Source organism: Cryptococcus depauperatus, chromosome 6 (genome assembly GCF_001720195.1).
Source record: "Cryptococcus depauperatus CBS 7841 chromosome 6, complete sequence".
Classification (NCBI taxonomy): domain Eukaryota; kingdom Fungi; phylum Basidiomycota; class Tremellomycetes; order Tremellales; family Cryptococcaceae; genus Cryptococcus; species Cryptococcus depauperatus.
Genome location: NC_089473.1, coordinates 599,649 through 613,597, shown reverse-complemented (window position 1 = coordinate 613,597; position 13,949 = coordinate 599,649). Strand labels below are relative to the sequence as shown.

The 13,949-nt window shown below is 47.8% G+C and overlaps 6 protein-coding genes across 6 annotated transcripts; 5 read left to right on the top strand and 1 right to left on the bottom strand.

The window, feature by feature from the left end:
• Nucleotides 1-166: 166 nt before the first annotated feature.
• L203_104980 (uncharacterized protein) lies at nt 167-1,572 on the top strand (the record flags this gene model as incomplete). Its single annotated transcript, XM_066214353.1, has 6 exons — nt 167-349; nt 400-844; nt 902-1,055; nt 1,106-1,330; nt 1,386-1,402; nt 1,469-1,572. The coding sequence occupies 6 exons, from the start codon at nt 167-169 to the stop codon at nt 1,570-1,572; spliced, it is 1,128 nt and encodes a 375-aa protein (XP_066070450.1).
• Nucleotides 1,573-2,928: 1,356 nt separating this feature from the next.
• L203_104979 (uncharacterized protein) lies at nt 2,929-3,209 on the top strand (the record flags this gene model as incomplete). The annotated part of the gene is made up of 2 exons (XM_066214352.1): nt 2,929-3,136; nt 3,184-3,209. The coding sequence occupies 2 exons, from the start codon at nt 2,929-2,931 to the stop codon at nt 3,207-3,209; spliced, it is 234 nt and encodes a 77-aa protein (XP_066070449.1).
• Nucleotides 3,210-4,628: 1,419 nt separating this feature from the next.
• L203_104978 (uncharacterized protein) lies at nt 4,629-5,393 on the top strand (the record flags this gene model as incomplete). The annotated part of the gene is made up of 1 exon (XM_066214351.1): nt 4,629-5,393. One exon carries the CDS (start codon nt 4,629-4,631, stop codon nt 5,391-5,393), a length of 765 nt encoding a protein of 254 aa, XP_066070448.1.
• A 1,025-nt stretch (nt 5,394-6,418) lies between these two features.
• On the top strand, nt 6,419-7,192 carry L203_104977 (uncharacterized protein; the record flags this gene model as incomplete). Its single annotated transcript, XM_066214350.1, has 1 exon — nt 6,419-7,192. The coding sequence occupies one exon, from the start codon at nt 6,419-6,421 to the stop codon at nt 7,190-7,192; it is 774 nt and encodes a 257-aa protein (XP_066070447.1).
• Nucleotides 7,193-8,854: 1,662 nt separating this feature from the next.
• Nucleotides 8,855-11,103, top strand: L203_104976 (uncharacterized protein; the record flags this gene model as incomplete). The annotated part of the gene is made up of 2 exons (XM_066214349.1): nt 8,855-9,721; nt 9,769-11,103. 2 exons carry the CDS (start codon nt 8,855-8,857, stop codon nt 11,101-11,103), a joined length of 2,202 nt encoding a protein of 733 aa, XP_066070446.1.
• Nucleotides 11,104-12,370: 1,267 nt separating this feature from the next.
• L203_104975 (uncharacterized protein) lies at nt 12,371-13,180 on the bottom strand (the record flags this gene model as incomplete). Its single annotated transcript, XM_066214348.1, has 1 exon — nt 12,371-13,180. The coding sequence occupies one exon, from the start codon at nt 13,178-13,180 to the stop codon at nt 12,371-12,373; it is 810 nt and encodes a 269-aa protein (XP_066070445.1).
• Nucleotides 13,181-13,949: the final 769 nt, after the last annotated feature.

Sequence of the window (13,949 nt, the reverse complement as noted above, 5' to 3'; positions counted from 1 at the left end):
TCAAATGGAGCGAGTGATGCAAGCTGTGACGAACCAAATAGCGATGTTCGGGCTGTGCCTGGAAATAATCTGATAATGATTCCGTCGGGTGGCTGATGTTGCATCAATATAATAAGAAGAATTATTTTATTTCTCTTTTACTTTTACAATTAGTATCTCATTTACTATGCACATTCCAGACTCCAGCGATACTCAGCCTATTTTCCCGCCGCTGCAGACAAATTCGTTTGCTTGCCCGCCGACATGGGGCCCTTATATCACCTATCCTCCTGGGGCCATAGTAGGATACGAAGGGACCCTCTGGAGATGTGAGGCCATCCATACAAGCGGCGCTGAATCTGTGGGAGCGGTAGGCGTTGATTACAATATGATGAAGCTTACACTGACATCCTCTGATAGCCTTCGAATAATCCCCATCTATGGACAGCAGTAGGAGTCAATGCTCCTCCGTCCTATTATGCGGTACCACAGCATCAAGGGCAGATTGCTTCGCCATACTACCAAAGCGGGGCCCAATCACCCATTTGCGCTACCTCTGTCAATGACGAAAAGGCTCATGTTAGCGAGAAAGGTTTTGCTGCATCATTGGGCGGCAAGGTCAGTGAAAACATTCGTGAGGCTATCATTTGGGAAGAGGACCGAAAAGCCAAGGACAAAGATGACTTGAAGGATGAGGTGCATGGCAAAAAGTTCTGGAGGGCAGGGGGAATAGGCGTGTGGTCGTATAGTCAAGATAGAGAGGAGGAGGGAAAGAAAGGAAAGGTTTGGAAAGAGTGGGTGTGTGAGCACGATCGTGACGATTGGCTAAAGGTCGCTCGTGAGCGAACAAAGTTTTACAACGAGGGTCAGTTCTTTGTTGTATCGAGCCTGTGTGGTGGTTGACATCTCTTGGTTATGATAGCCGACAACACACATATCAGACCGTTGTTCTGTTGGAAGATTGTCAATCCAGGAGAACGTCTTCCGATTGATGCACTTCCCATTGGCAACGAGCAAGACGGTGCTGTCCTCTATGCCGCCCGTGCTTGGTGTGAAGGCGGGATCCATCTTGGAAAGTGTGTAACGGATCTCTTGTTTCGTATGCCATTACTCACAATATTCGTAGAGCTGGCCACCACCTCCTCCATGGTGCTTCGGTTTCTTATGGAGGGGGTGAAGTCACCACAGACACCTATGAAGTTTTCTGTGGGCCTATCCACGAACCCTACCTTGTCAAGTGGATGACCTTTCCTCATGGCCAAATTGCTCGAGTGGAAGGATGGCAACCCGTTGAGGGTGGACGTGAAATCGATGGAGCGGCTTTATTGCTAGCCAAGGGGTTCTTTGAAAAGTATGTAAACTTGCAACTTACGCTCAAGTTGTGAGTGCTGGCTGACATAACTTAGTGGCCAACATCCTGGCAGTGAGTAGTCGCGGCTTGTTGATTGCTTATGCTCAAGTCGAGACAGAATACTAACAAAGTTTGTAGAGGTCATGGTAAATGATGACCACGCCTGTATAGGTTTCGGAGGCGGTGAGGTCTGGGTTCGTCCGTTCCAAGTTCTTGCCTATGCCAATCCTCATCGTCGATAATCTTGACATGAGTATGGTCGTGTTACTCTTACATTGCGTATGTTGAAGTTTAGCTGGAGTCTCAAGTCCTTTCAACTGTATACATGGTTAGTTGGAAGCTGGCGTTCTGTAACATTCTTGACACTTTTTGGATACATGACATTGGCTATGATCATGTCATTTTTAAACTCTTTGTATTGCGAAAGTTATGTATAATTCGACAATCATGATTAGGATTACCCTACGGTAATCCTCACCTGGACGTTTCAAAACCAAACGTTTATACCCACATAACACTTCATAGTCCGTTGTACATTTGCATACAAACCATACTCTCTCATCCAACCATATCTCTAATCAAAGTCTCCAAAGACTATGAAATTACTAATGGTAAATCAAAACGAACCAGACTGGCTCTGGCGTGTAACGTACATGGATCGGGACATTTTCACCTCGTTGCATTGTGGCTAAAAGGGGGTAGTCATTTCTTACGTGAAAATGTCCCGATCCGGACATTCTCACTTACAGACTGACAGCCCCAGTGAACCTTTCCACCGTTACCACATCTTTCAACTTGTGGATGTTGGAAACGCTGACCGTACCCAAGACTCTTTTCCAGTTTTAACAGCAGTCTCAGACCATTACTCGTCGTATATCCTCAACCCATAGCCAGCTCAAAGTGTTGACGTAAAGGAATGGTGATCCATCACCATTAGGTCACGTGATCGTCTTACTCGTTCTTCCTCATTTGATTGTTTACTCTGTATATACTTTATACATGCAATATATATATATATAACTACCGTTCTTTGTTACAAAGTGCCCCGTCCCAATCACTTGAATTGTCCGACAGCGAAACGATGGAAGCAGAGAAACCATATAGAAGCGAAATCAACCGACGACATGCCGATCTTATCAATCCCACCACCTCGACGCGCTCCTCTCATCTTGACAAATTTCCATGACAGCCACTCTGCCGTCGAGCCACACCAACAGCCTTCCATCACAACCAACACCTAGATAAACCACCATCTACCACACAACAAACCTCAAGGTAATACTCCAACCCCTCCCAACTCTATTCACGCCTTGAACCCAGCCGCCAACCGAGACATTCCATTCGTCCGACCCGCGCTCCCATGTCATCCCATACCAAACTCCGTTCGCCATCTCGCTGAAACAACAACTGTGGAAAGGAACTTGAGAAGAATCCGAAGCGACCATTTTTCCAGACTTTCCTTTGTGTCTGTCAACCGACATGGCTTCGTTAGAACTTTGGAATGGCAAAAGTGTTAGTAGCGGAGTGGTCAAGCGTAGCCCTATAAATACCCTACCCAATGCTCCTGTGCTGGCTCTTATCAGACAACCCTTCTCATCATGAAGCGCCATTCAAATCAACAACCTCATAATCCTTCGACTCCTTCTGCCGGGCAGCCGTCTGATGCGGCCACGGGAAATGATTCGGAAAAGGATGCAGGAAGGCTGACCGTAGAAGAATATCGGTATCGGGGGCCAAGGTATGATCCTCCCCTCCCCCCCGGGTTGCATCGTCGTGGCTTTGTGCTTTCTCATACCCCTGTGATTCGTGAGAGCCCTTCTTTCCTTGCACCCTTGCACCGCTGCCTCGCGTAGCAGCAAGGCGGCAATGGAGGGTCTAAACCATCCTAGTCAAATCTATCAAGCGCGCCCGCTGGTCGTCCAGATGAGATGACGTCGAAATTCACGAAGGGATAAAAACCATAGATAGCGATGGGACAGAACTGAGCATTGCATCCGTCGGGCAACGACCTACGGCCACTGCACGGCAGCATTCCGCTATGGAGCAAGATGAGCCATCTTTGCGCACATAGCGGGGTGAGCGTGGGCGAGGATGACACTATGATGGCTGGATAAGTACTGGCTAAAAGAAAGCATGTTGCAGGATACTGCGATGTTTGAGTAAGAATATATACATGTTATGCATACGACATAATGTGGAGGTTCGTTTTAATCTCCGAGGCGCGCCGTTGGACCTCCCATGGAAGGTAAAGTCAGTGCTGGAATGAAGATTTAGATTGGGAGAATGTAAGTGTGTCAGCACTATACTGGGAGTGGTAAGACGGTGGATAAGTCCGTCAACGGTGAACACAAGGATAAGGAAATAAATATATGTAGGTTAATCGTAGAATACTTTTACCTTGCATGCATCATTTCTACGCATGACCAGTGGTAAATTTGCTGTATCAAGAAATGTAGCAATATATACACTATGTTACATAGTGTTTATCATCAACCATCCAGTGAGGCACTCCTGTGCCTACATATGGTGTTGCACTTCGTAACAACATCAGTTTAGTAAATGCATCTATACACGTGAGTGATTTCTCATGACAGCAAGTTTCGGCGCGCGCTTTACCGACGATTCTTCTCCAGTTTTGACAGCAATCCTGGGCTATTACTCGTCGCACGCCCTCAAGTCATCGCCAGCTCAGCACACCACGTCCCAAGACTTGAACCCTCTGACAGTGAACGATGGAAACAGCGAAACCATATAGAAGTGAAACCTCAACCGACATGCCAATCTTGTCAATCGCACTACCTCGACGCGCTCTTCCCATCTTGACAAATCTCCATGCCAGCCACTCTGACGTCGAGCCAAACCAACCGCCTTCCGGCACAGTCAACACTTAGATAAAACACCATCTGCCACACAACACACCTCAAGGTAATGCTCCAACCCCTCCCAACTCCATCACGCCTTGAACCCAGCCACCAAGCCGAGACATTCCATTCGTCCGACCCACGCTCCCATGCCATCCCATACCAAGCTCCATTCACGATCCTGTAAACACAGCGACTTGACGAAGGAACGTGAAAGTAAGCACCAGAAAGACCGCTTCTCCATTCCATCCATTGTGTCTGACCACCAACCTCGTCGCATAGTCGGACTTTGAAACGGCAAAAGTGCCAGCAGCGGAGTGGTCAAACATGGTCCTATATATACCCTACCCAGTGCTTTCTGTGCTGACTTTTATCACACATCTCTGCTTATCATGCCGCCCCCTTCACAAAATGGCGAAGACTTTGTTGATTCTCTAATGCCCCCAACTCCTGGCTCTTCACGGGCCAACAGTGCGGCATCTACTATCACAAGCGACCCAGGATGGCCAGCAGCGGAAGAACTTTCAAGAGAAACTGGAGCGTTGAGAGGCCACCTTGCACAACCCAACAGGGATACGAATGATGTTTGGGATGTGGACAGATCGTTCCTACACTCTCCCGGATCTACGCACTCTGATGATTCGGAGGCAATGGTAGATGGCAGACCCCAGAGCAGGCCTAGGCCATTCATACTTTCTTTTCTAGACCGCCTCTCGTCTACTACTGCTAATGGGAACAGACCACCTTCTGTGCACAGTGCACAGTCTACCGCTCCTACGTTAGGCCCGGCTGCTTTCCATGGATTGGGCGGCAGCGGTGGTGGGACTGGCGGAGGGGTAATGCACCATCCATCTGGGGGGAAACTGTCTTCGATGGAAGAATTATTGGTGAGGATGGGGTGGATGGACGCCAAACAGGAGCCTGAAGACCTTCGTGACGAAATTCGTCAACTAAGAAGCACAGTTGTTGCATATAGTGAAGCACTTGACGCGAGCAATGTCGAAAAAGCAGCCCTAGAACGTCGAGTCCGTGATTACAAAATGTCACAAGGGCCAAGGGAAGAGTCTTTCGCTTCGAAGCAAAACAGGTCAACTTTGGGTACGGAGCGGGATGGCACAAACCGACGCACGATAACAGGTGCCAGCATTCGTAGGAGGCTCTCGGATGTAGCTGCACGCTTTTGGCCTGGAGGTGCTGGCTAAGTGATACCGCCTTGCTTTGAATTTATTCTGGTGCAGGTTGGAAGATCGTTTGGTGGATATCTAGACTAGATTCTCGGTTCTCGATTCTCGATTCTTGGTTTTGGAATTGTCTAGCAACGTATTATCATATAAAATGCAGGCGTAGAGCGAATTATTCCAGAACTTGCGTTAACATAATTATAAAAGAAAAGGAGAAAACAAAGATACAATTAGGGTTATTCATTTCCAAGGGCGAGTTGAACACTGTTCAGATTGTAATGATGAATCAGTGTAAGTGTGTCAGCACTTTACACTGCGAGTGGTAAAGACGGAAGATAATGTCAGAACGTTGGAATTAATCGATGGAATATAGGCAATAAATAATAATGCAACGTAGATTGCATTATTGTGACCTTTTCGTACAGAGCGTGCATATTAATTATTGCTAATATTCATGACACGCCTGTTCACTTCGTGATAATGAATAACCCAAGCAAGTGTCAAGACTGGGTCACTCGGGTGGTTACAGTGCTTATGCCGTTGGGACGAGGTACTACTTGGTAGTCAGGTTATGATATATAGAGACAGAAAGCTGGATCCATTCTCTGGGATTGTGTCTCTGCGTTGTCTATCCTTGTATACATCTTCTCCTGGACAGTGTAGACAACTGGCCACACACCCTCCTCCATCCTCACTTGCTGTGTTTCTGAGACGAGGTAATACTCCAGCCCCTCCCAACTCCTCCCACACCTTCCACCCAGCAGCCGCCAACCGAGATATTCCATTCGTACGATCCACCCTCCATTGTCATCCCACGCCCAGCTCCATTCGCCATCCTGCAGACACAGCGACTTGACCAAGGAACGTGAAAAAGAAGCACCAGGAATGGCCGTTTTTCCATTCCATCCTTTGTGTCTGACTATCAACCTCGCCGCATAGTCGGACTTTGAAATGGGAAAAGGATCAGCAGCGGCGTGTCAAGCATAGCCCTATAAATGCCGTACCCAATGCTCCTATGCTGGCTCTGATCACACATCCTTCTCATCATGTCGACACATTCAGACGATAGAGACGTCTTTCATGATGCTCCAACGCACCAAACTCCTGGTGATTCACAAGTCCGCCCTCCTGCAGATAATTCTCCAAGCGCTACACCAGGAGGGCAGTCAGAAGCAGGATATTCAGGAGAAATTGAAGCCCCGACAACCGCTCCTGACGCTCCGCGTTGCCCCCCTGCAGAACTCTTTCAGGATACGGATGACCTTGGGGGTGATAACGGATCGTTCGTATCCCCTCCCGGATCTGCCCACTCTAACTATTCAGGGGACACGTTAAGTGGCAGACCCCAGCAGTTAGGGCGTGGGCAACACTGGATACAATATAGTCAATCCACACATCCTCTTCTACTCGCCCTTCAGCTTATGACTCTTGGGGACGGAGATGGTTATGTGATACGAAATCCACCGCCTACCGCTTCTGTGTCTGGCGGGGGTGCTCCATATGGATGGGGTGACAGGACTGGCGGAATGGAAAGTAGCTTTCAAGACAATTCTGCCAATCGTCAACCAAGACGCGCACATCGCGATCGCAGTGCCAGAAACGCAGGGCTATCACTTGAACCCGAGACGCATATCGCATTTGCAACGTCATTGTATGGGGATCCCCCTGTGGGGCATTACGAGTCAGCTTCGGACACGGGGCGGGATGATCCAAGCCGAGGCAGGAGAATAAGTGCCCGCTTTCGTCGTGGGCTCTCGCGTTTCACTGCACCCTTTCGGTCTGGAGATGATAGGACGAGAGATGCTAGGAGAGGTGTCTAGCTAGAATAGACCCAGTCAGCTATCAGATTATTCTCTGGAGATCTATGAATGATGCGTCCGTTTTTATATTCTTCTCTCTGTGTCCTCCAGCCAGGTCCCAGTGGAACCCAGTATACTTGTCTGAGGCGTACACCAGGTCCGACGCATACACCCTGTGCTCATCGGCTTTTCTCTGTCATGGTCGTGGCAGCTATTAGTCAATGTGCGTAAAGCTTGGTCAGAGATGGATGGTAGGTGATGGATGTCCAGTTGTCAGGAATGGATAATGGTGCGTCAGCACTGCACACTGGGAGTGGTAACGATGGTGGGTAAGGCTGTCGACGGAGAATACAAGGATGAGGATATGGCTGTGTATAGATTGATGGTAGAATGCTTTTACCTTGGGTGTTGCATGGCATGCGGCACCCGTCGTAGGTTGGCTGGCTGGATTGGAATGCTGCTTGTATCTAGTATTTATATAGTTGTTTACAAAACGCAGTGTGGCACTTTTACGTCTTCCGTGTGAGTCGATGCTGACGTAAAGAGTTTAGTTGATCCCGTTTAGAAATGACTCACCAAGGACAGTCGCGGAATCAAATGTTGGGTGCATTTTATGTATTCAATTGGTAAGATGATTTTTTAATCGTTAATGTCTACTTGGTACAACGCAACGTTTTTGGTTGGAGAAGAAGAGCGGTGTTGATGTTTTATTCAAAAGGGAGCGGGTATATGGGCAATTGCAAGGTATCTATAGTAAGCAAAGACATGGAGACTTATGAAACGCTTGGATGTCAAGTTGGCATCATCTTTGCATGGGTTGGGCCAGTCGCTCTGTCGCACGGAGCGGCTGTTCTTGCGTTGAGAAAGCAAGGATCCATGGTGAGCTTCTGAAAGTTAAAGGATTCATTATAACAGCTCACGGTAGACACCTTTATAGGAATGAGCTTTGGTTGATCACTCACCCAGCGATATCAAGTAGTTCGATGACGAGTATGACCAGACTCGCCATCTAGAACAATCAAACATTGATTAACCGTTCTGGTTTACACACGCAAAAACCCCTTCAAAAGGAGGTTACCATTACTAACGCACTTGTGACAGGAGCGTGGACAAATGTTACGTTACACTGTGTATGGAGTGACTGTACATGGTCAACACCATGCCTTGAACTTCTCAGGGTTCCAGCCCTCTGACCCGTTCACAAATCGCTCACCACCCGTTTGTCAGGTCGCATCTCTGTTTTGTTCTACAAAGCAATCAAGGTTCTGAAAGGCACCTTTACCACTCTTTGGAATGGGTCCCTTCGACTGTTTATGGAAAATCTCAAGGGGGATGCCCTTTGACTGTATCCTTGGGCTCATAGAAAGGGCCTCTTTGGACAAAATAAGCGAGCAAGAAGCGGATGTCGATGTGTGGATGAAGGCGTTTGGTCGAAAGATGGATTGAACGGCTCCTTTGTTTCAAACAAGGAACCCAGCAGTTCATGGAGGGATAGCATTCCTATGGAGAAGTGCTGCTGGCATTGAATTTCGCTCTTGGATCTTATTATCTGTCGCATCGCCTTTTCGACTAGCTCTTTAATTCCAGAGTCCCTCCACGCTCATGCTTCGCAGTATTGTTGACGCATAGCGGCAGCAACCCACTCTCGTATTGGCTCTTGTTCACGTCAAGCCCTTTGTCCCAATGTCGTGTGAACAGGTACCCTCTGTCACGCTCTACGGCACCACCCAGATCACCACCGCATCGTCTTTTATTACCACGCTTACCTCTGTCATCCCGGGGAACCCGGTGGTCAGTACTTCAACCTCGGTCGAACCAGGCAAATGTGATGGCAATGGCAACTGTCCGTCACAGACAAAATCAGCCGTGGTGACGGTGACACCGTCTGAAACGTCAACCTACACCAGCGCAACTCAGACCAATGTCGTTGTGACAAGTGTGGTTCCCCAGAAAACCCTCTATTACCCTTGTTCATCCGTCCAGCATGAGGCTGGACAAGCAGCTCAAATCAATACGCCTCAGGAAAGCTCGTCGAGCACTGCTACAGATGACACCACATCGAGTCAGTCTAGTAGCTCCATGACCGATGGAGGGCTGAAAGGCCAACCGTCAAAAACAGCCTCTCAAAGTACAACCCAGGCCACGTCTGGGAATAGCCAAAGCCTTCCGGTCTCCCCTTTTTCGTCAATGTCAACAGGAACTGGCTCTCTGTCACCTTCTGGCTCCTCGAGAGGGAGCACGACCAGTGACCATTCTGGTGCGGCTTCTTCCACAACCTCGAGCGATGCTTCACACAAAGGTACATCATCTTCATCGAACAATCCAGCCGCATTAGCGGGTGGCATCGTAGGCGGCATACTGGGAATTATCCTCCTTGCATGCTTAATCATCTGCCTTCGAAGAAAGGCGACTAGAAAAAATCAAAGAAGACAGGAGGGAGGAGGACTAGATCAAGATTATTGGGAGAGACATTTCAGGGCATTGGAAGCAGAGAGCGACAATGATATGGAGAAAGATGATTGGGATCTTAAATCTAGCAGAAAGTTGCATGTGAGTCCTTTTATAGGACGGTAAAAGATGATATTGACCGATCGTAGCTTACGTTGGATTTGGCATCCAAAAACACTGATCTGGACCTGCAACGTCCACCATCTATGCTTTCGACTATCTCATCATTCGTCACCTCTTTGGGCGGTGCAGTACCCACCCGCATCTCGGAGAAGTCTGGCCTTAATTTTTCCAGGCCTTTGAAACGGCCACCGTTGCCTTCCGAAACAGATACCACATCTGTGCGATCATATCCCAAGAGTCCCAAATCTGTGAAGACGAATGGATCAAAAAGAATTTCAGTCGTTTCTCGTCGGTCAGGGAAGTCTCAGCGAATGTCAGCTTCTGTTTTGCCATCAATGATAGAAGAAGATGAAGGAAACGAGGGAAGTGAGGAGGATCAACGTCAACAGGGTATGGAAGAACCAAAGATTGTGGAGTGGATAAGACATTCTCAAACAGATAGCCTTGAAGAAAGTAATGGTTTTCAGAATACTAGAAGAAATAAACGATCATCAGCCCAGATGAACCGACTCAGTGGTCTGTCTTATCAAAGTGGTAAGACACTGGCCATTGGCCCTCCGCCGCCTAAACGCCCACCTACCGCTTATACGTTTGAAAAAACATCTTCTATTGTTTCTACTTCTTCATCTTATTCAACTTTTGGTTCGTACAGCAATCACTCCGCTGCCATATCGCCTTACGAATCTCTTGTCAGCACTGGCAATGCGCCGTATCCTTTTCCTTTAGGTAGAATGCCTATTTATACCCCATCGTCTTATGGAGTGACACGTTCACATTTAAATACCAAGTTCAACTCGCCATACTTGGCAGACGATTACTTAAATGAAGGAAACCGTCAACCTTTTAGAAAGGCTGTCCCACCCTTACACCTGAGTCAAGCTGCAATTACACCCAGTTTGTGGGTAGACGACGATCTTTTAGCAAGGTTTGAAGATGCCGAGAGCAATGGAGAGAATGGCACCCATGGACATGGAGGATTAGCCTCTGTGTTCTCTGCACCTACTACCACCACCGACGATGGTAGTTCAAGTCCAAAGACACCATACAACGAGACAGCCGAAGATGACGATGTCCCGTCTGAATCAAGAATGGACAAGGGTAAACCACGGGGGCTACCTGTGACAGCGCCATCGTCTGATACCTCTGTATCACCCAAGCAGAAATTTTCCCGCACTTCACCGTGGTCCACCAGCTCCACGACCTCTTCAATGGAAGATACAACTCAGGCAAGGATTGGTACCGCCGAAAGATCTGCCGTGACGCCTCAATTACCGATTCTAGCTCTCGGGTCATCGGTGATTGGATCCTGGGGCATAGGCCTCATAGAAGAAGGGGAGAAAATGAACACAACTGGGAAGTAAGGATTGGGTCCCGCTTGGCGTTGGAGCGCGAAAAGAAGTCATAAAATGTAACATGTTTGAGAGAATACGTTGAAATAGGATTACCCTTTGGATTATACCCCATTGCCATATTATAATGACAGGAACGCTTCATGGAGCGTAAAAATGAGGAATGATATATGGTTATACATATGCAACTGCTTTATTTAGTCGGACAACATGGGTCATAATGTTCGTGTCAAGCGCATGGTTTTAGTGAACTTGAGGTTCAGCGATCCTCTGACCTTTTGCTAATGCACACGTCACCCATACATATTACCCTACGCTCGTGTATCAAAGTCACCTTGCCAATGACTTTATGGCCGAATAATATTGTCATTATATTCTTATCAAAATTATCTTGGATTATGCCTGGCGGTTAACACAGATTTAGCCCGTTAAATAGATTAAATAAGGAAAAGTGGAAGAACGGGATCAAATCGTTATCATACCTCTAAAAAAGTCACGTGATCAACTACGGGATCAAATCTCTGCTGCGATGACTCACATTCCTCCTACAAGTCTGTGGGGTCCTCTTGGTGGGACAGACGTTGCTTGCAAGTCATGTGGAGCATTGCTTGGATGCCTCAACAGCTGAGCAGGCTGCTAGACCGGCTGCAAAGCGTCGTCAATTGCTGGAAAGATCCAGCCAGTCGCGTAGAAGCTCGAAAGACGACTTGGAGTCGAGTGTAGCGTTATTGTCCCAATCCTTCCGTACGTCGAGCCAAGACCAACGCCCCTGGAAGTTGAGAGGAGCAATACTCGTATCCTGGCTGCATAGAAGGAGGAGGACCCATTGACGTGCTGGAAGCTTGAGAATCAGGTGGGAGCGAAGGAGCGACTGAGATCTCTGCACCACAGCGGTAACCATACCACCCCAGTTGCCTGACCAATCTGAGCTCGCTTATGCTTTCAACATGCGTATAGCTGTCTCTGAGAGGACAAATGTAAACGCAAAAGATCATATAAACAAAAAGGCGAAATGGAATGCTTCGTGTTCACGTCTCAAACTACTCAATCCTGTAGCTATCATATGACGCATTTGCTTCCGCCTCTTGGAGCCAGGAACAGCTTCCCCCAATCCAAATCTCCACTCCAGCATTAACTTTACATTCCATCGAAGGTCCAACGCGCGCCTGGGAAATTAACACAAACCTCCACATTATGCCGTATGCATAGCACGTATTTATGTTTACTCAAACATCGCAGTATCCTGCAACATGCATGTTTAAATTGGTTTGTTATCCAATCATCGTAGTGTCGTGCCTCCGTTTGTGCCATTCCACCCCGTGCCCGAAGGTGGCCCCCCTTGCCTCGAGTTGAGAAGCTCCCACGCTAACTCTCTTATAAGTTGTTGGCTATCAGTGTCTTTACACTTCAGCTCTATGATTTCAGCTTCAGTCCTTTGAAGTCTGTCTCTCACTTCCATATATGATGCTTGCCATCGAGCAGCTTCCTCGCGACTATTTTTCAGATTCTTTTCCAGCGTCATCGCCTTCTTCCATAAACTTTCTTTCGGAATTGAATTATACACATTGGAAGAGGTCATTTTCTCCTTGCCAGTCCCGCCATACGATACAAATGAAGCAGTTGGGTCAAACCCATGAACGGTAGACTGTGGATTTTGCGTCCCATAACCATGTTTGTTCTCACCACCAATAACATCGGCGCCTGGCAAAAATGATACTGGTTGCGTATTCTCTCCATAGCATCTGCCATCCCAGGGAGCTGGATCTAACCAGGATGTACGGGAAGCAGCGGCACCAGAATGAGTTATTTGGGGGAGGGGATAACCAACTAGTTCCGGCGAACGGCTGCGAGGCCGGTTTGGGGGCAATGCGCTTACAGACTGAAGATACCTAGTATTATCACGGGGATCTGCAAGTTGGCTAAACGGAGTGCCAGAGCGTCTCGACACTTCAGTATCTCTTGGATGACTTTCTTCTGACCGCCCTCCCACATCGCTTGCGAAAGTGACTGCAGTATGTCTGGCTTGTGGAGCGCTAGAATCTCGGCGCCCTCGATAAATGATTACGTCATCATCTGGATGTGTCGACATGATGAGAAGGATGTGTGATCAGAGCCAGCATAGGCGCATTGGGTAGAGTATTTATCGGGTTATGCTTGACCACTCCGCTGCTGATCCTTTTGCCATTTCAAAGTCCGATTATGCGGCGAGGCCGGCTGTCGGACACAAAGGATCGTATGAAGAAACGGTCATTCCTGGTGCTTCTTTCTCAAGTCCCTTCTCCAAAGTCGTTGTTTCAGCGAGATGGTGAATAGAGCTTGGTATGGGATGGCATGGGAAGGTGAGTCGGACGAATGGAATGTCTCGGGTTGACGGCTGTTGGGTGCAAGGCATGAAAGGAGCTGGATCGGGGTTGGAAGTGGCTGCGAAGCGATGTGGGTGTGTAAGGAAGCTGGGAGAGAGATAAGAGAATAGCTTTGTGTCAGGACGATGGCAGGTAAAGGACAGCCAAGCATAGGATGTTGTGTATGCGGAGGACGTGGTATAGTGGGTTCAACTAGGATCTGGGTGAAGGAAGCAGCAGTAGAGGAGATGTAAGGAGGGATATCATCTTTTGTCATTTCTTTAGATACTTTATTCTATGCAAAACCAGTGCTAGATTTGGCGTATTGGAACGTCTGTTAGTACATTGGTTAGGCATACAATATACCAACAGCAAATGCAGTGTGACACCTACACCTTCACTAGCCCACTGAATGTCTTTTCTCATTCTTAATCTTGATATAGTTGCTCAATAGAAAAATCTTTAATATAAAAGGTGACAAGAAGTAAGCACCAATACACCATCTCAGTGCCTTTT